Source organism: Borostomias antarcticus (genome assembly GCF_949987555.1).
Source record: "Borostomias antarcticus genome assembly, chromosome: 12".
NCBI lineage: Eukaryota > Metazoa > Chordata > Actinopteri > Stomiiformes > Stomiidae > Borostomias > Borostomias antarcticus.
Window position 1 is genome coordinate 5,449,445 of NC_140245.1, and position 20,425 is coordinate 5,469,869.

Genomic DNA, 20,425 nt, shown 5'->3' on the forward strand with positions numbered 1-20,425 from the left:
TGGGCAAAGTGAGGGTGTAATTGCTATACTGACAAGTAATGCAGTGACATCTGTGAAACATGGGGAGGCGGCTGTGGCTCAGGAGATACAGCAGATCGTTCAATGATTGCAGGATTGGCGGTTCAAATCCCGGCTCCTCCTGATGACATGTTGAAGTTTTGGATAAAGTGCTATATACAGTAAATGCAGTCCATTTACCATTTACAAAGGTTGAGGTTATTTATAACCATCCTGCTACTGGTCTCTCCTGCGTCTTGGGCATCTAGAGGTGCTCTGAATACACACTAAGAACAATGGGTCCCAAAAGGGTTCTTTGGTTATCTCTGTGCAAGAACCCTCTGTTTCAACCTGGAACCATTCATGGTTCTTCTTAAAGGGTTTTTCAAATGGTTCTCCCAACATTCTATAGTCAATGGGTTCTCCCACAACCCTTTATGGGAGAGTAGCACATTTAGTAAGATTGTGACCCCTGGGAAGCCTGAGACTAAAATCTAGGATTGCCAGTTTAAATCTTAAATCTTAAATTTTGCCCTGCTTCATCCAAGTCCAGTGTTCCGGTGAGCACACAGCTGGAAACCTGGTCTCAAAGTGTTCTGCAAGTTACCTTTCCGTGAGGATAAGATCGTACAGTAAATTAATGAAATAGAATCATGAGGTCCCAGGATGGGTATCAGGATGGGTCTGGTTATGTCCTCTGAGCATCACAAGCCAGCGAAAACAGGATTACGACAAGATTGAGAGCGAAGTGGATTGTATTATGGTAGTTATACTGTATACTGTAACCCTCTCTCCTTAACTCAGTGGGCACGTAAGAACATTTGGTATGTCTGGCTGTATGTGGACCTGTGCTGTATGACCACAAAGAGGTACAGTCAGCAGCTGTGCATGAACTCTCTACACACTCTACAACAGCCATTCTCAACCAGTGCTGCCGCCCACCGGCGCTCCGCAGAGCGCCATCAAGTGGGCCGCGGAGGCAGTGGTAGCCTACTGCCAAATGGTTAGAAAAAATAAAGTAAGGTAATTTACAGTACAAAGTTATTTTAGTTATTATAGTTATTTTTATATCTAAATGTACTCAATAATTCACATAAGTATAAATAAAAAACGTCAAGTTAAAATGCAGAATTTCAATGACCAGCTACATTTGAATATCACCACCTCCTGGTGTTGAGACAAATGTGTTCAGCTAATGTAGCTAGGGAACGTTCCCTCGGACGCAAACTTCAGTCATTACTCATGTTATTTATTTTTGCATGTATTTGGGAAGGTGGTCCTCTGAATTTTTTAACAATCAAAAGTGGGCCTTAAGTTACAAAAGGTTGAGAAGCCCTGCTCTACAACACACTCCACGGCACTGAAAAACTCCACAACACTGACACACTGCACAGCACTGACACACTGCACAACACTGACACACTACACAACACTGACACACTCCACAACACTGACACACTACACAACCCTGACACACTACACAACACTGACACACTCTACAACACTGGCACACTACACAACACTGACACACTACACAACACTGACACACTCTACAACACTGACACACTACACAACACTGACACACTACACAATAACTCTCCCTCGAACACTTCCACTGTAGAACAATGACACTCTAGAACAGTGATTCTCAAACTTAGGGTTGTGACTCCACATGGGGTCGTCTGATATGAAATAAGGTTGTGGGAGTAATTCAAAATTCAAATGTAGTCATTTATTTATTTATTTGTTTGTTTGTTTAATATGAGGTTATTTATTGAGCTGACCAGCAAAAAAGCAGAAAACAGAAGCCCGAAAATACAGTGAAACCTACCTGGGATATGGCTTTACAAGCATAATCAATAACATCAACATCAAAAAGTAAAACGAATAAGTTAATGTGACACTTAGGATAGTATATGCGACAGATAAGACTGTTACTAGATTCTGATTTAAATGTTATTATCTGAGGGCAGGCATGAGGGGGGAAAATGGGAAAACTTTCTGGGGCCACAAGAAGGGACCCATGCAGTCATCCCCCCGCCAAAAACATATTTTGTAACTTATTAGATTCCATCACTTACTTACTTACTTACTTACTTACTTACTCGAGAGAGAGAGAGAGAGAGAGAGAGAGAGAGAGAGAGAGAGAGAGAGAGAGAGCATGTGCACATTTGAGTGAAGCAAGTGTTTTTTGGGGGAAGGGGGGGGGGGGGCATTTACTGGACTTTCAGGGGCCCAGTCATTACTTTGTTCGGGCCTGTCTGGGGGCTGTATACTTTGTATAGTAATGCCTACATTGTGTCTTTATAATTCAAAGTTAAATCTTAGGAATACCGTTGACCATTAAGTTAACTCTGAATGTATAATTTGTGTGCGTGTGTGTATGTTAAAGTCCACTAGCATACCTCATGAAGACACGTGCTGGGTGTTCATGCTTTCGCCTCATGACTCCAGTTGGACTCTGATCATCAGCTACAGTAATGGGTAACACCTAGTATGTTTCAGTAATACACTAATACTTACCTAACAGGCTAGCATTACGCAGAAGACTGAACCATGTTGGAATGTGAGGCTATCTAGACTAACATTTCTAACAGTTTACCAACGGAAACTTCATGTGTGTATAGAAGGCAGAAAAGAGAATAAATATTCACATATTACAAATAATGATACAGTGTGTGTGTGTGTGTGTGTGTGTGTGTGTGTGTCTAGTCTAGTCTAGTCTAGTCTAGTCTAGTCTAGTCTAGTCTAGTCTAGTCTAGTGTAGAGGTGGAAGTTGTACCCTCCAGTGGCTTCTTCTCTAAATAGGAGCATTGACCAAGGCTGCATTCCATTCCATTTTAGCACAGACTATACTTTTACTGAGACACCAAGCATAGTTGTTCAAGTACAAAGCAAAGACCTTGGCAATGGGAAAAATTATTTGTGGTGAGCACTCCCAGGTTAAACCCCCCCCCCCCCCCGCATGTCATGACTGAAGCTGTAGGTGAGATAGGCTCAGGAATTAAATGCGGAATATTTTTAATTTTAGGACATATCCTTTCTGGATATCCTGTAGGTGCACAGTAGACTTTATAAGAGACATACCGTATATACTGTATAATTGTGATCCTATCACCAATACCACCAAGGCAAACACAACCATGATGCAGTTCAACAATACTGCCCAGGCAAACACAGAAATGCAGTTCTAAATCTAAATCTAGACTGTCTATTTTTGTAACCACCATGAACCCACAGTCTCCCCTTTGGACTCAAATATTTACCAGTCAAACAAGTTCACGAGTACATCAGGGCCTGTAGCCTATTGTATTTACCAAGAATCTCAAAGTAGAAGTTCTAATTTAGGATCAGCTGAATGAAATGTTATGGAGTTGCAGGGACCAGGGGTGCATTCTGTTCCAAGTGAAGTGCTTGCTTCTTCATGTTTCATTTCCCCGTTTCAAGGGAGGAATCCACAAAATGCTGATAAATTATGATAAATGGCCACCAAACAAAGGGCAGTTCCATTGCGATTTAAGCAAGAGAAGAGAGTGTTCACAATCTCTTGATCCCTCATTTTAACTCCCTTGCTTATTGCCAAGGAAAGCAGTAGCAAGCATCCAAGTTATGCGTTTCAGTGCAGCTGCCCAATGGGGACCGGGGTTAGTCCCTGCATAGTCTCACCAGATCCTAGTATGGCTGGATTGCCAGAGAGAGGGTTCATCCCTCTACAGTGACCCTGTCTGGTGTCGGAGTTACCGTGACAAGCTGACAGAGTAACGTAGCTCACTTTCTCTTTTGGATCGCTGGCTGCTAGTTTGCGCGACAAATCCTCCACAGTACCGAGGGGAATTGGTCAGATGTGATTGGCTACAAAAATGTGTGAAAATGGTACAAAATCTGGATAAAAAAAACAACCTTGTGAGTGGACACCCTTGCACATGCCAAGCATGAATGCTGACAGGCCGACAGTCTGAGGAAAATGGAAAGAGATACTGAGATACAGACAGAGATCGAGGTTTGCTCATTTATGTGTTAGATGTTAAATGGAGGTACTGTTAGCTATGCTCGCCTTTTATTATTATTATTATTGTTATTATTAATAATAATAATAATAATCATAATAATAATAATAATAATAATAATATTTTGTTAAATAAAATAAAAAGACGTTTACCTTCTTGCTAAATAATGTCTTGCTTCACCCCTCTTTGACATGACAGTCTCATTCATTAGTGTGTCTTTGACAATGTTACTCAATGCTGAGAGAACCTGAACAGAACAGAACCTGCATACTGGACAGAAACTGAAATAGACCTTTTGTAGGAATATCTGAAATTTGGCGTAACCTGGGATGATGACGGTCACGTGATCTTGGATACAGCGTGCACGGCATGGTGCACGCGCTTCACAGCCAAACAGCTGATCGGCTAGCTAGCTCTGCTCACCTAGCTAGGATGCAAACTGGCGTTAAACCCCAAAGAAGAGAAGCTAGATCAGCTGTCATTGCTCTGGACGTGCATCTTCGAAGAGACAGATGCATATAAACCAGTTGGATATATGTCAAGTAATGGAGAGGACAAAGGCTTGTGCTGTATTATATCTATATTGGTTTTTGGTGAGCTGTCAATGTCATCTGCAGCTAGCTAGCTGGTGAATCTAGCTAGCACCAGCTAGGCCAAGACCAGGGGTGGGAGTCAGGTGAGTGCACAGACAGAGCTGCGCGTCTCGGCTTTTCTAATGTATTTCAGTCGTTGATAAAAACTAATGTTGTATCGTTTTTCTGTTGGCATACATCTAACTAGCTAGTTAGCTTGCAATTTGAGAGCCAGCCAGTTAGCTACTGTATTTGGTTCAGACAGACTGCATCCGTTAGCTGTGTAACGTATACTGTCGAATGAGACAGCTAACGTAACGTAGTTAGTTAACGACTCGCAGCCTGCTGGTAGTGAACATTTGCCTCGATTGCCTACTAACTGGTTTATGTTGTTTCTTGCCACTGGCATAACCATTCACAATAAACTGTTGCACATTACAGCGGGTGCGTATGCAGGCGCACCTGTCAATAGGGCCACACACCTCCACGCGCAATGTGTATTGGGATGAAACAGAATTTTGACAGCAGCACGTTCTAAATAGCTGATTTGTCTCGTTCTCAGAACTCGCTACCTAGCTACCTGGGTATAGCTTTTCGGGAAGGAGAGGGCTGGCTATACCTGGCTAGTTATTCGTTTGGATCACCACTCCCGTCGCCAGCGGAGCCATGTCCACTTCGGGCTGCTGCCACTTGCCCGGTTCGCTGTGTGCCTACTCCTCCGGGAGCGCGGAACAGCCCAAGGATGTCGAGGAGTCCGAATCGAGCCAGGCCCAGTACGTTGCCAAGGTGACGGCAAAAGATGGACGACCTCTCTCCACGGTGGTCAAAGCAGTGGGCTCGCAGAGGTAGGAGAGTTGAACCATGACTGCAAGCACGCAGCTAGGTCATATAGAAACCTAGACGTCTCTCTATAATGATTGAAATGGTGTGGTCTGCGTGTCTGTCTGCCTGTATCCCGATTATCTCCTCAACTCTCCACAACCAGGCCACTGTATGAAGTTGATATGCGGCAGGTGTATTGCTCAGAACCCAAGGACGTGCTTGTGTCTCGTAAAGCTGAGAAAATGTACGTTTTGGCTAATTTTAACATAATACTCCCGCCTGTTCTTTAACAATGCGCTGCTCCGGCATATCTAATGCACCCAAGTCAAGCCAGCCAATAGAAATAGCTTATTGCTCCGCATAGAACCCGGCACTGTATGAAGTTGATACAAACGGAGCTTTTGTCATCCTGTGCGTGTTTCACTGTGGTCCGAGAGTAACATGTTTCATTCCTTGTCTGTAGGCTGTCTTCATGCTTAATGTGGAATGGAATGACAGCTAAGTAGTGAATGGTCACACACAGGATGGGTTCTCTAGCTGATACAGGCAGACACAGACAGCAGACTCCATGTCTTCGTCTTGGCTACAACACTGTGAAAATGCGTAACACTTTATTTTTTTTCTTTGATATGTCAGTAAATAGCGGATGACGGTTCCGCGGTGGTGTGGCAGTCTAACGCATCGTCCTTGTGTGTTGTTGATGCAGTTGCCCACCGGGGACCGGGGTTGGCGCCCTGGTCTCGCCAGATCCGAGTATGGCCACTGGCCATACTCAGATCTGCCCAGATTCACTAACCACGCCTCTCCTGCCCCGTCTTTGCAGCAACAATGGAGGCATGTGTCGCATCTGCCACGAGGGGGCGGGCGGGGAGTCCCTCATCTCGCCCTGCAACTGCACAGGCACCCTGGGAAAGGTGCACAAGAGCTGCCTGGAGAGGTGGCTGTCGTCCTCCAACACCAGCTACTGCGAGCTCTGCCACACAGAGTTCACAGTCGAACGACGACCGCAACCACTCACACAGGTAGGCCGCACTACTGCACCTGCCAACCCCTCCTCTCTCAGCACTAACTCCCAAACAACACACTCCTCAACACACTGTGGTTCTCCTCTCCTCCCCGCCACAGTGGCTGCGTGACCCAGGCCCCCGTAGTGAGAAGCGGACCCTGCTGTGTGACATGGCGTGCTTCCTGCTGATCACGCCCCTGGCGGCCATCTCCGGCTGGCTGTGTCTGCGGGGGGCTCAGGACCACCTGCAGCTGAAGAGCATGCTGGAGGCTGTGGGCCTCATCGCTCTCACCATCGCCCTCTTCACCATCTACATCCTCTGGACACTGGTAACTGGGACACACACAGACTTTCGCTATCTCTCACACCCCCTCCCTCCTCTTGTGATTGACCCTTCCCTCTCCCCAGGTGTCGTTCCGCTACCACTGCCAGCTGTACTCCGAGTGGAGGAGGACCAATCAGAAGGTTCGGCTGCTCATGCCCGATATGAAAGGCGGGCACGCCACCCAACATTCCGCGCCAGCCAAGTCGACCAAGAAGACAACAGACGAGACCCTCGTATGAGCGCCAGGGAGTGGGGCGGAGCTCTCTAAAAGAGAGACGTGTATCATAATAATAATAATAACGACTTGAACTTCTGCACTTACAAACCATTGTGGGGACCCCTCCATTGTTCACCTGTTTTATTAGAAGCGCTTGTTGAGTAACCTGACACGCCAGCTGGTTCGTTAGTTACACAGAACCGTTGTTGGAAACTACCGGGAAGTCGTTGTTGGAAACGATGTGGAAATGGGCAGGCACTTTCAAAAATACTGTCTTATCACCGTCTATCACAGGCTTACTTCAACTAGTAAATTTTACATGTAGCACAAACGGATTCATGTTGAGCCTGGCCAGACTGATCCGTGTAGAGAAACAGAATGTGAGCTTGTGAAATCAGGATGGTGTCACGAGGTTACTTGCTGATCCCCGCGTGTATCAATTCTGTATTGATAACCAATGAGGTCGGAGCCTGAGGTTACAGTAGTGCAGTGACTGGACCCTCGATAGGCTAGTGAAGATGACAGTGGTGGTGATGAACATTGGAGCCTAGTTGCTCCCAGCTGAGAGACAGCTCATGTAGCAGGATGTAACTAATGCAGCATGTAACAACAGTATAGCTCAACCATACTCCTTCTTCGTACCTCTCCTCCTTGCCATGTAGCCTAGCCTGACTCCTCTGGGACAACTACAACAACCCACCTGACAATGAGCCAGTGAGACATTGACCAAGAACATCTAGTGCTCCTCTCTGCTCTTTAACACAGGCCCTTTAGAAGGTGGTTGAATTGAGAGAGGTTAAGAGGGGATTAGGAAATGTATCAGCGTGTGTAAACAGGGTATGCTATAAAGTATTTGGTGTAATATCTTACATGTCTTCCTGTTACGCTCCATCGAGAGAACTGGGTTGTTGTGCAATAAAACATAAGGGACTCTAGTCTCTGTCTGTCTGCTGTGGACACGTCTGTTTGTGGTGCTGTGATAGAGCTAAAGGAGCCTTCTGGTCCATGCCTGGTGTCCCTGCTGCTTCAGACCTCATGGTAGGTTACACCAGCCGCCCTCTAGTGGCTGCACTGTGGAACTACATCTGCTTGCAGTGGGTCAGTGTTTGTGGAATGAGTAATCGTAGAAGCTGCTAATCCCAACAGCAGAGCTTAGTACACAGGTGTTAAACAGTGTTGCCACTTAACATGAATGGACACAGACAACCTAATATTGTAAAATGTAATTTCATGGCATTAATATAGTGTGAGCAGCAGACAAGCTATCAAAAACAAAAGAAATATATTACACAAAATTAATGAGAGACATCAGCGCCACAACACAGGAGATGACAGGAAGCAGGGTTCAGGGAAGCAGGAAGGGGGGTGAGGGATTTTTGTCACGGGTTACAGGTTCTGACAGCACTGCAGCTTGTTCCTCTGTCCATCGGTGGTGGGGGGAACGCTGATGTCCACAACGTTGTTCCCCGGGGACTCGTCATGGGCGGAACGCTCAGCAATCTGCTTCTGGGATACGATGCGGTAGATTTCTGTGGAGGAGCAGAGAAGAGAGAGGAACGTTGGGGTGCATCTGAAAACTGCAAAGGCCTCTCCTCAGTGGCCCACAAGGTGGAGAGAACCTGCAGAACCCTCTGGTCCAGATGTTCAGGATCAGAGCACAAGGATGGCAAGACATGGGAACAGATCAGAAGGGGCGGCTGTAGCTCAGTTGGTAGAGCTGGTCGTTCAGTGATCGAAGGGTCAGTGGTTCGAATCCCAGCTCCGACTGTCCACATGTCGAAGTGTCCTTGAGCAAGACACCTAACCCCAAATTGCTCCCAATGAGCAGGTTAGCACCTTGCATGGCAGCTACCGCCATTGGTGTGAATGTGTGTGTAAATGGGTGAATGAGAGGCCATTGTAAAGCGCTTTGAGGGCTGCTAAGGTGGAAAAGCGCTATATAAGTGCAGTCCATTTACCATTTACCATCTTGCTAACAATAGCATGATCTCAGATAACACACACACACCAGCACCTAAACACACTCAAACCAGCACCTGGACACAGGTGTTGACAGACGCTCCTGTCCTTCACCATACCTGTCAGAATGTTCTTGAAGGCCTCCTCTACGTTAGTTGAGTCCAGGGCTGAGGTCTCAATAAACGACAGACTGTTCTTTTCTGCAGGGTGAAGAAAAAACAAATATTGACCGACGCAACAAGTGCACGGGTGAGGCAAGACCGGAAAGTTATTCCGGACATAAAACCTGTCTGTTAATGTTGTCCCCCCTGCCAGAGCAGCCCCAGGCCCAGTACACCATCGAGGCTCAGTATCAGTAACGGGTCTGAAGTCATACTGAACCCAGGTCCGGTATAACTGCATCCAGCCTACAGTAGTTCCCGTACCTGCGAAGGCACGCGCCTCGTCCGTGGGCACGGCCCGGAGGTGACGCAGGTCACTCTTGTTGCCCACCAGCATGATGACGATGTTGTTGTCCGCGTGATCCCTCAGCTCCTTCAACCAGCGCTCCACGTTCTCGTAGGTCAGGTGCTTGGCGATGTCATAGACCAGCAGAGCGCCTACTGCCCCGCGGTAGTACCTGTGGACGGACAGATGGACACACAGCGTTAATGTACAGACAGACGGCATGCAGGGAGAGAGACAGGCTGACAGGTAAAACAAACTGTCAGACAGACAGATAGGCTACACTACTATAGTACCTACACTACAGATCAAGCACGCTAAACATCACACTCATGATCAGACCTTTAAAGGAGAATGCTCGTTTTTGACAACCTGGACCTTATTTACGGCATATTACTGTATAAGACGTTTGAGATGAAAATAACCGTTTCGCGGCAGAAAATAGATTTTTTAGAAGCTGCATTCTCAGTGCCCCGTCCGCCGCCATTACATGGAAATACTTGGCACGCGCTGGATTTTAAATTTCTTCTACAGGCCTCCGAATTACACAAAAGTTATCTCGCGAGTCAAACGTCTTATAATATGCCATAAATAAGGTCCAGGTTGTCAAAAACGGGCATTCTCCTTTAAGCACCCTTCTAACTTGTCTATAGTACATACTGTATGGCACATGAGTATGTGTGTTGAATCACTTCTTGTTGCTAGGCAGTACAGCGGATTATGATTGACAGTAATGTATCATATCTGGGGCACCAGTTTGTCAGGTGCCCTAATTGAGGAGGCTACAGCAGTAGTAGTGTGTGTGTGTGTGTGTGTGTGTGTGTGTGTGTGTGTGTGTGTGCGTCTGTCAGGTTTGCTGATTGAGGGGGGGTCTCAGCGGTATGACTGAGCGTGTGCGTGTGTGTGTCTGTCAGGCTGTCTGATTGAGGGCGCTCCAGCAGTGATTGGCTATCCACACTGCCTCCGCCCCGCCCCGCCCCCCCACCCCTCCTCCTACTACATCACCACGGTGCTTCTCTCCTCACAGGCTGTTCTCTGTACGGGCGGAGGGTAACACCCAGCCTGTTAGGCGGCGGTCTGGTTCCCGAACCACAGACAAGGTCCTGGTCCAGCACAAGCACCAGTGTTGTCTGCTGTACTTGTGAAGTGGGTGGGATTTCAACTCCTGACCATCTGGGCTACCGCTAGACCAAAAAAGGTGTATATACCCAAGGTCCAGGGGGGTGGTCCCCAGTATTTGCCTGCCTGTGTTTCGCCCTGGGGGGGGGGGGGACTCACGCGGAGGTGATGGCTCTGTAACGCTCCTGGCCGGCCGTGTCCCAGATCTGGGCCTTGATGGTCTTCCCCTCCACCTGGATGCTGCGGGTGGCGAACTCCACCCCGATGGTGCTCTTGCTCTCCAGGTTGAACTCATTCCTGGTGAACCGGGACAGCAGGTTGCTCTTCCCCACGCCCGAGTCCCCTATTAACACGACTGGCAACGGAGAAAGAGAGGGGACAAGACAGTCAGAAAGAGACAGTACATTTCATAATACTAACTCAATTCTCATAACCTTTTCCTGGATTGTCAACAGGTATATCTGTTGTCTTCCCACCATCTGATCCACAGGGTGAGTTATGAGAGGTTTAAACTGAGGATTGGAGACCCATTGTAAGAATCTATCACAAGCTGGTATTCAGGATCCGACAATATGTCAAAATGATCATCAGTGTCTATTTGATGCTCAGCTTGTCACAGTCACAACCAGCACATTGTGACCTGGGGCTTCGGGAAGCCCGTTAAGCAACAGAAGGCCCCAGTGTCCTGTTCTGGAGAGCTATGGGGAGGACAGAACCAGCCTGTTATCGGAGCTGTACCGAGGTGGATTTCTTTTGTTGTCTTTGACAAACGGAAATAAGGCCGAACTTTGTCTCTGCGGGCATCACGCCGTTGTCGCAGGAAGCGTCGAACAGCAGGCTTCATCTAGCCTGCTGCGACAGTTTTAGACCTCTCAACCGGCTGTATCGTAGAGAGGGCATTCGGCAGGGGGTAGCTCTGACACGACACAGAAGGGCCCTCTGTACTAGAGGTGATGAAACCCTGATGGTACATCAAGATAAACCCAATCATGTTGTGATGTGTCTGCATCGAACTGCAGCACATAATCCTTAATCAATAAGACTTTTCAGCCAACCAAATGACAGATCACTTATAACTACAGTTCACATGTTTCCCTGGAAGAGGATATCGAAATTAGTAAGAAATAAAAGTAGCCATTCTATTATCTTGAGTTAGTAAAAAGTTTAAAATGTCAACAGACAAACAGGGTGTTGCATCCACCTATAGGCTAAATACAGCAGCGGGCGTCGGAATGTTATAATGAAAGCATTTAGGAAGACAACAATCTCCATCAACAGTAGCCTACGCGGGGATGTCTCCTTCAAAGCGATTCGTGTGATTTTATGCAGATGTCTACAGGGTAATTGGACATAATGAAACAGTGATGGAATAACAGGAGGTAGCCTATAACGGCAGAATGCAGTCTTTTTTTCATTTTCATTTTTTTTTTTTTTACCTTTGAACAAGAAATCGTATTCATCATCTCTGTTCCCCATTCTAGACGAGGCCGCTCCGACGCTTTTCCAGAAAAGGATGTGCAAAGATGTCTCTTTATCAGCAGCAGCCTACGTACGAATGAATATCATATAAAAATGTATAAAGACAATGCGCTAACGTTGGGTGTCAAGCGAGGCTGACCGCAGGAAGAGAGATCTCCAAACTCTGCAGAAGGGGAGGAGTCCCTACACTTTCCATTCCTACCACAGGGGGGCAGTGTTCACCATCATTTACTGCTAAACACTGAACTGAACTGCACTCATTTCATCATAAGGTTTCGCAATAATGATTTCCTTGGGGCTTTCCATGTGGTAGGCTACAGTACCGTGATTGAAAACGGCGTACATGCAGCTGTTTATGTTGTCAGCTTGTCATGAATAAAGCGCCCACAGAAAAAATGATAAGTGTAGTAGACTATCGTGCCTGTCTGTTTGCTTATCTGTCTGACTGTATGTACAGCTTATTTATTAACTGTGTTTATGAATCATCATCTTTAGTGAGTGGAGTGATGCTGGAGAGGTCAGGTGTTCTGTCAATCTCGAGCGGTGGTACCTAGTGCTAGCAGTTTTGCGCAGCACTATGACAGCACTATGACATCTTTATTCGTTTTTTTTTTTATAATAAAAATATTTTGATAACATCTTTATGTAAGATTTCAGGGACCTTATTTCAATCGACCAATATCCTCGTCAAATAATGCTTGCACCACTACTCATTGTAGTGTATACTGTAAGAGTAGGGGGAGCATCATTTGATTTCGATAGACCAAAATCTTCTATCAAATAAAGCCATCCATTCGCGCTACGGCAGCATTCTCCACAGAGGTCGGACACAGACACACCCACCTCCTCTACCCCACCCCAGGTCTCCGCCCATTGGCTGCTGAAGGTCAGCTGCGGCAGAGGCGCACGTGCTCTGCAGTCTGGATCAAGATGGCAGCGTCCGTGTGTCGATGCTACGGGGTAAGATCATACATGTTGTAGACATGTGGTTCGATATTTCCTAAGAATTGTCCCGCTTAGAACTGATTATCATCATCTCTGTATTTAGCTTTTCGGTACAAACGTTCAGTATGGTCGGGATCTCTGACAGAAACATGGGTGAATGAATGAATGTGGGCGATCGGGATAGTCAGTTACGAACGGATAGCCAGTCACGGTTATGATAATCCTTCTATTCAAAACATGTCAATCAGCTTCAGTTTCACAAGCGGATGTTCTGTTGATGTGTTATCGTGGCCCTATTAACGTTTGTTGGTCTTGTCTGTCTGTCGTATCGTCGCAGCTCGTCGGTAGGCGTTTTCTGCTCCTGCCCTCCCGTGTCGTGGTGTCATCTCTTGGGGGAGGCGATGCCTACCGGGTCCACGGGACTCCGTCGGTCCCCCTACAGGTACGGATCACTTATTCATGTTGAAGACAGAGGTTGTAGTAAACTATAGAATGGCTGTATTGGATGTTACTGTCAGTGAGTGAAGCTAATGGGTGTGAGGCTAACATAGCTAGCTAGCCAGTCTTCAAGGCAAACATACATCATCCTGTATGCACCACCAGCGCTCAGGTCTTATATGCACAGCTTCTTATAAACACATTTACACACAGCCCCTTCAGACCCATACACATATCTGAGACCCATGCTGTCCCCTCCCTCCCTCTGCTGTCCCCTCCCTCCCTCTGCTGTCCCCTCCCTCCCTCTGCTGTCCCCTCCCTCCCTCTGCTGTCCCCTCCCTCCCTCCCTCCCTCTGCTGTCCCCTCCCTCCCTCCCTCCCTCTGCTGTCCCCTCCCTCCCTCCCTCCCTCTGCTGTCCCCTCCCTCCCTCCCTCCCTCTGCTGTCCCCTCCCTCCCTCCCTCCCTCCCTCTGCTGTCCCCTCCCTCCCTCCCTCCCTCCCTCTGCTGTCCCCTCCCTCCCTCCCTCCCTCTGCTGTCCCCTCCCTCCCTCCCTCCCTCCCTCTGCTGTCCCCTCCCTCCCTCCCTCCCTCCCTCTGCTGTCCCCTCCCTCCCTCCCTCCCTCTGCTGTCCCCTCCCTCCCTCCCTCCCTCCCTCCCTCCCTCTGCTGTCCCCTCCCTCCCTCCCTCCCTCCCTCCCTCCCTCCCTCTGCTGTCCCCTCCCTCCCTCCCTCCCTCTGCTGTCCCCTCCCTCCCTCCCTCCCTCTGCTGTCCCCTCCCTCCCTCCCTCCCTCTGCTGTCCCCTCCCTCCCTCCCTCCCCCTCCCTCTGCTGTCCCCTCCCTCCCTCCCTCCCCCTCCCTCTGCTGTCCCCTCCCTCCCTCCCTCCCTCCCTCCCTCCCTCCCTCCCTCCCTCCCTCCCTCCCTCCCTCCCTCCCTCCCTCCCTCTGCTGTCCCCTCCCTCCCTCCCTCCCTCCCTCCCTCCCTCCCTCCCTCCCTCCCTCCCTCCCTCCCTCTGCTGTCCCCTCCCTCCCTCCCTCCCTCCCTCTGCTGTCCCCTCCCTCCCTCCCTCCCTCCCTCTGCTGTCCCCTCCCTCCCTCCCTCCCTCCCTCTGCTGTCCCCTCCCTCCCTCCCTCCCTCTGCTGTCCCTCCCTCCCTCTGCTGTCCCCTCCGTCCCTCCCTCCCTCTGCTGTCCCCTCCCTCCCTCCCTCCCTCCCTCTGCTGTCCCCTCCCTCCCTCCCTCCCTCTGCTGTCCCCTCCCTCCCTCCCTCCCTCCCTCTGCTGTCCCCTCCCTCCCTCCCTCCCTCTGCTGTCCCCTCCCTCCCTCCCTCTGCTGTCCCCTCCCTCCCTCCCTCTGCTGTCCCCTCCCTCCCTCCCTCCCTCCCTCTGCTGTCCCCTCCCTCCCTCCCTCCCTCCCTCTGCTGTCCCCTCCCTCCCTCTGCTGTCCCCTCCCTCCCTCCCTCCCTCCCTCCCTCTGCTGTCCCCTCCCTCCCTCCCTCCCTCTGCTGTCCCCTCCCTCCCTCCCTCCCTCTGCTGTCCCCTCCCTCCCTCCCTCTGCTGTCCCCTCCCTCCCTCCCTCCCTCCCTCCTTCTCTCTGCTGTCCCCTCCCTCCCTCCCTCCCTCCTTCTCTCTGCTGTCCCCTCCCTCCCTCCTTCTCTCTGCTGTCCCCTCCCTCTCTGCTGTCCCCTCCCTCCCTCTCTGCTGTCCCCTCCCTCCCTCTCTCTGCTGTCCCCTCCCTCCCTCTCTCTCTCTGCTGTCCCCTCCCTCCCTCCCTCTCTCTGCTGTCCCCTCTCCCTCCCTCCCTCCCTCCCTCCCTCCCTCCCTCCCTCCCTCCCTCTCTCTGCTGTCCCCTCCCTCCCTCCCTCTCTCTGCTGTCCCCTCATCCCTCCCTCTCTCTGTCTGTCTACTGTCCATCCTCATCCCTCTCTCCCTCTCTCTCTCTCTCTCTCTGTCTGTCTACTGTCCATCCTCATCTCTCTCTCCCTGCTGTCCCCTCATCCCTCCCTCTCTCTCTGTCTGTCTACTGTCCATCCTCATCCCACTCTCTCTCTCTCTCCTCCCCCCTCTCTCTCCATCCTGCCAGGTGCGGTTTGCCTCCGAGCGCCCGAGGAGGAAGGGCTTCCTTGGGGAGTTTGTAGAGAACCTGCGGCAGGAGTTCGGGAAGGACAAGGAGATGAAGGAAAACATCCGGAGGTTCCGCGAGGAGGCCCGCAGGCTAGAGGAGTCGGACGCTCTGCAGCAGGCCCGCCGGAAATACGTAAGAACCACAGCTGTGAGCCGGAGCGTGCGCGTTCTGCACACTCAGACATTCAAGAACGGAGTTCCAGGCATGAATGAATGAATGAATGGTCCCATGGATTTTTATGTCTTCTTTATCTCAGCAAAGTACTGCAAAATACAAAACGTGGCACACATATTATTCACGCAGCAGTCATGCATTCGCTGCGCTGCCTCTGGGAGAACTGAACGCCCGCACACTGACGTCCTGACCTGAACCCAAGGCCCACTGCTGCCCTCTACTGTGCCCTTGGGAGCATAACTCGTTCTAGCCATAACGAACCTACTGAAATCACAATTGATAATTGCACATGAATATCTCAATTGCAAGTGAATAAAACAATACAATATCCCAGTACCTAAACAATGCAAAAACAAAACAAGTTGATGGGGGGTGTCTCACAATGTCCCTAACCTGACTATAGTCCCACACTTGTCTGCGTGCGTTTGACCTGACAGTGCGGTCAGTAATGAAGATGATGATGATGATGTAATCCGTCTCCTTCAGAAAACCATCGAGTCGGAGACGGTGAAGACATCAGAGGTTCTGAAGAAGACCCTGGGTTCTCTCTCCGAGACTGTGAAGGAGGTGAGGCACCACTAGTTAAAACTGGTTAGGACTAGTTGGAACTAGTTAAGAGACTACAAGACTGGTCCAATTAGGACTAGTTATGAGTATCTAAGACTAGCACAGAGTGAAGATAATCAGCATATCTACAGGGGTTGACATTTTTATGTAAATAGAATGGTGGTGTGGTGTCATGTATAACCATCTCATCTTTCCATAGTGACCCTAACCTCCTCTCGGTGTGTGCGTGCGTGCGCGTGTGTGTGTGTGTCAGGGTCTGGAGGGGGTGACCAGGACTGACCTGGGGAAGAAGATCAAGGAGGGCGTGGAGGAGGCGGCTAAGTCGGCACGTCACTCTGCAGAGTCGGTCGCTAAGGGAGGAGAGAAGCTGGGGAGGACCGGAGCCTTCAGGGCCATCTCCCAGGTCCGACACACACACACACACACACACACACACACACACACACACACACACACACACATCACACACACACACCACACACACACACACATCACACACATCACACACAACACACACCACACACACACACACACACAAGAATACAACCCAGTACCAGGACACAGTTGTTGTATGGTAAAGTTAGAAACACATTTCTACCCTGTTTAACCAGCATTATGACCCCCCCCCTCCCAGGGTATGGAGTCAGTGAAGAAGGAGATCGACGTGGGAGACGCAGGACCCTACAGGCCCCCCCCCCAGCTGAGGAAGAGGAGCCAGTCTTCGTCTAAAGGAGCAGACAGCGACAACAGAGTGTTCGAAGCCAACGAGTGAGTCGCTGCTCCTTAGTAACCCAGTAATCCAGCTATGAGTGAGTGAGTGCTATAAAGCAACCCTGCTACCCAGCTATGACAGTCACTGCTCCTTAAGCCTAATTTATACTTTGTGAGCCGTGACATTTTTGACTCATTGACATCATTTGGAACGTCTCGCAGGCTGTGAGCCGCTTGACTCGTACCACCTCACCTCATTCTAGCGGCTCACACCACGTCATTATATGTCGCACATATTTGATTGGTTGACTGGCCTGGAGAGACGAAGCGTTCTGTGTTGCTAGGAGATGAGAAAGATTTTCTTGTTTGGTAACAACATAGCATGATTGTGTCACACAGCAGGCCACGGCTCATTGAGTATGAATGCACAGAGCTATGAGCCGTGAGCCATGAGCCAAAAAATGTGTCTCACAGCTCACAAAGTATAAATTGGGCTTTAGGAAGTCTGTAAGCCAGCTATGGGTGTCAGCGTAACTTTGCTGGCGGTAACGTTGAGAAAATCCAGCCTGATGAATGTGTGAGATGTGTGAGGGTTGCTGTATCTGTAAAACGCTCGCCGTGTGTGTCCGTGTCTGTAGCACACTGCCCGGTCTGTGGTTGTGTGTGTTATGTTTTAAACGCTGTCTGTGGTTTGTGTCTGTGCTGCAGGGAGGCCATGGGCGTGGTGCTCCACAAGGACTCCAGGTGGTACCAGCAGTGGAAGGACTTCAAAGACCACAACATGGTGTTCAACAGTAAGAACCTGCTCTGGTCTATTCTAGTCATCATATGTACTGTTCTTATCTAATCTGAGCAGTGGTGTGCTGCAACACCATCAGTATGATAATATCAGTATGAGCATAATAACAGGTCACCTATGGCTGGGTGCACTTCCCATCCCCAGCCAGCAGATGGCAGCAGAGTGATGACCATGGCTCAGAATAAACCAACAACTCTCCTTTCACACTAACTCACAAACTCTCCTGCCTGTGTCTTGATTGATATGAACTGAGGGTGTGTTTTGCAGATGGCCTGCTGCAGCACCGTAGGCATTCTCTCAGGATTCTGACTTCCTGTTTATCTGCCAGCTCCTCTTCCTCAAAACACCTCCTCCTCTTCCTCAGGGTTCTTCGAGATGAAGATGAAGTACGATGAGAGTGACAACGCCCTCATCAGAGCGTCGCGCGCCGTGACAGACCGGGTCACCGACCTCTTGGGTAAACGCTCCCTTTTATCAGACCTCTCCTTTAACATCCGACCTCCTGTTTAACATCCGACCTCTCCTTTAACATTCAACCTCTTCTTTAACATCAGACCCCTCCTTTAACATCAGACCCCTCCTTTAACATCAGACCCCTCCTTTAACATCAGACCCCAGACTTGTTGTGGTTGATGATGATGATGATATTTTGTTTGGTGCTCCAGGTGGTCTGTTCTCCAAGACGGAGATGTCTGAGGTTCTGACTGAGATCCTGAAGGCCGACCCCTCCTTCGACAAGGACGCCTTCCTCAAGCAGTGTGAGAAGGACATCATCCCCAACATCCTGGAGGTCAGCACACACACACACACACACACACACACACACACACACACACACACACACACACACACACACACACAAACGCACAACACACACACACACACACACATATGCACACACAGGGGTGAAAATTAACTTTTGGGCTCACGGTGAGTCACCTGCCAAGGGGACTGTAGATGAAAAAATCTACTGGCCAAGTATATATATTTTTCAGATAGCCTTCCAAAATCTAGTCGCCAATTGGAAATGTTACCTGCATTTGGCCGGTGGCAGGTGTTAATTTTCAGCCCTGCGCACGCACGCACACACCAACCAACCAACCAACCAACCAACCAAGGAATCCTGTTCTACCTCTGTCATTGCAGGCTATGATCCGTGGGGAGCTGGATGTTCTGAAGGACTGGTGCTACGAAGCTGTAAGTCAAACTCAAACCTTTATTGTCTCTGTCCTTTGTTTTACGGTCAGCTGTGTCTGACCACTGTCCTCTCCTCCCTCTCCTCTCCTCCAGACCTACAGTCAGCTAGCTCACCCCATCCAGCAGGCCAAGGCTCTGGGGCTGCTCTTCCAGTCCAAGGTCCTGGACATCGACAACATAGACGTATGTACTACTGCTAACGCACCAGGACTTCCTCACTAACCGGTCCAGCACCTCTCTTTCTCTCTTCTCCTTCTCTCCCTGTCTCTCCATCCCTTTTGGACTCTTTGCTCACTCGCTCCAATGTTGTGTCTCTGAACCACGTATAGTAAAATACTATTTTAAACCTCCTCCTCGTTCCTCTTCCTCCTCCCCCTCCTCTTCCTCAGCTGGCGATGGGAAAGATCATGGACCAGGGTCCCGTCCTCATCATCACCTTCCAGGCCCAGGTCGTCATGGTGATCCGCAGCCCCAAGGGGGAGCTAGTGGAGGGAGACCCGGTGAGTTACCGCGGAGACGGTCGCGTAACCACACGTCGTACGTTTTGGGGGTCCGTCTGACACGTTTCAGTTGACCTCTGCCTTCTGTGTACAGGTTTGGGACTCTGTATGTCACAACTGCATTTTTTACCTCCCCCTGACCCTTTCCTCTGCGTGTTCGTCTGTCCGTCCGTCTGTCCAGGAGAAGGTTCTGAGGATGATGCACGTCTGGGCTCTGTGTCGCGACCAGGAGGAGCTGGACCCCAGCGCTGCCTGGAGGCTGCTGGACATGTCGGCCTCCAGCACCGAACAGGTCCTCTGAAGCTGGGGCGGCAGCAGCACGGACCGAGGGAGAGCTGGCCGGACACACACACATACACGCGACACATACATTATCAGGACCGACCAACACGCTGCATGACAAACACACATGCAGCATCTGCCAACATAACCAAGGACTCCACCGGAAACTCCACCGGACATTCTACGGATACCGTGTGTGTGTGTGGTTCTGGGAGCGGTTTAGACGGCTGTGTCCAGACAGGAGAGGACGGATCGTGCATCGTCACCAAGAGACTGAACGAGGCAACTGCCTCTGCTGTCATCCCCTTCCCCCTCACCCAGTGGTATGTTCCACCAACCTCCCCCCAGTGGTACATCCCACGCCCCTCCCAGCTGGGATTGGGATTCTACGCGTTGTAATGTGAATGCCTTTCACCCAAGGTTCTGAAGCTCTAGACCATAAGGTCATATTTATCTGTACATATTTAGAACCCACCTGTTCTTCATCTAGAAAAGACGTAGTGTGAACTGCTGTTGTGTCCAGATGGGTGTGAATACTGGGAGACCAGTCTCTCCAGCAACCCTATAGGAACCGGCCCTAGGTCAGGCGCTGTCCAATACCGGGGGTGTGCCTGATTTAGCCCCGGCCAGTTCGATGAACCCAATCAAACAGTCTCAAACGTGCAGACTCTGAGCTAAATCAAAGTCGCCTCAGATCCTTCCTGGTATTGGATCCGTATGACGCAGGTCTGCTGGCAGAGTTGAGT

At 49.8% G+C, this 20,425-nt stretch overlaps 3 protein-coding genes across 3 annotated transcripts; 2 read left to right on the plus strand and 1 right to left on the minus strand.

Moving 5' to 3' along the window:
- Positions 1-4,412: 4,412 nt before the first annotated feature.
- Positions 4,413-7,856, plus strand: LOC311316495 (E3 ubiquitin-protein ligase MARCHF2-like). Its single transcript, XM_084447357.1, has 5 exons — positions 4,413-4,680; positions 5,139-5,421; positions 6,222-6,420; positions 6,524-6,733; positions 6,813-7,856. Exons 2-5 carry the CDS (start codon positions 5,243-5,245, stop codon positions 6,966-6,968), a joined length of 744 nt encoding a protein of 247 aa, XP_084303483.1. The 5' UTR covers positions 4,413-4,680; positions 5,139-5,242; the 3' UTR covers positions 6,969-7,856.
- Positions 7,857-8,154: 298 nt separating this feature from the next.
- Positions 8,155-12,076, minus strand: LOC311316038 (ras-related protein Rab-11B-like). The gene is made up of 5 exons (XM_084446778.1): positions 11,905-12,076; positions 10,628-10,823; positions 9,331-9,524; positions 9,025-9,105; positions 8,155-8,475 (listed from the first exon to the last, which is right to left on the minus strand). The coding sequence occupies exons 1-5, from the start codon at positions 11,942-11,944 to the stop codon at positions 8,333-8,335; spliced, it is 654 nt and encodes a 217-aa protein (XP_084302904.1). The 5' UTR covers positions 11,945-12,076; the 3' UTR covers positions 8,155-8,332.
- Positions 12,077-12,877: 801 nt separating this feature from the next.
- On the plus strand, positions 12,878-19,698 carry LOC311316092 (mitochondrial import inner membrane translocase subunit TIM44-like; the record flags this gene model as incomplete). The annotated part of the gene is made up of 13 exons (XM_084446859.1): positions 12,878-12,907; positions 13,230-13,334; positions 15,408-15,581; positions 16,110-16,190; positions 16,444-16,593; positions 16,825-16,958; positions 17,610-17,695; positions 18,065-18,157; positions 18,366-18,490; positions 18,847-18,897; positions 18,991-19,080; positions 19,287-19,397; positions 19,579-19,698. The coding sequence occupies 13 exons, from the start codon at positions 12,878-12,880 to the stop codon at positions 19,696-19,698; spliced, it is 1,350 nt and encodes a 449-aa protein (XP_084302985.1).
- Between the last annotated feature and the right edge of the window lie 727 nt (positions 19,699-20,425).

Excerpts from the sequence above, each read along its gene's own strand:
- LOC311316495 (XM_084447357.1), top strand. The coding sequence starts at position 5,243 with ATGTCCACTTCGGGCTGCTGCCACTTGCCCGGTTCGCTGTGTGCCTAC. Across the intron at positions 5,422-6,221 it reads AAAGCAGTGGGCTCGCAGAG|CAACAATGGAGGCATGTGTC; the intron begins GTAGGAGAGTTG and ends CCGTCTTTGCAG. Across the intron at positions 6,421-6,523 it reads GACCGCAACCACTCACACAG|TGGCTGCGTGACCCAGGCCC; the intron begins GTAGGCCGCACT and ends TCCCCGCCACAG.
- LOC311316038 (XM_084446778.1), bottom strand. The coding sequence starts at position 11,944 with ATGGGGAACAGAGATGATGAATACGATTTCTTGTTCAAAG. Across the intron at positions 9,106-9,330 it reads CGAGGCGCGTGCCTTCGCAG|AAAAGAACAGTCTGTCGTTT; the intron begins GTACGGGAACTA and ends TTCACCCTGCAG. Across the intron at positions 8,476-9,024 it reads CTTCAAGAACATTCTGACAG|AAATCTACCGCATCGTATCC; the intron begins GTATGGTGAAGG and ends GCTCCTCCACAG.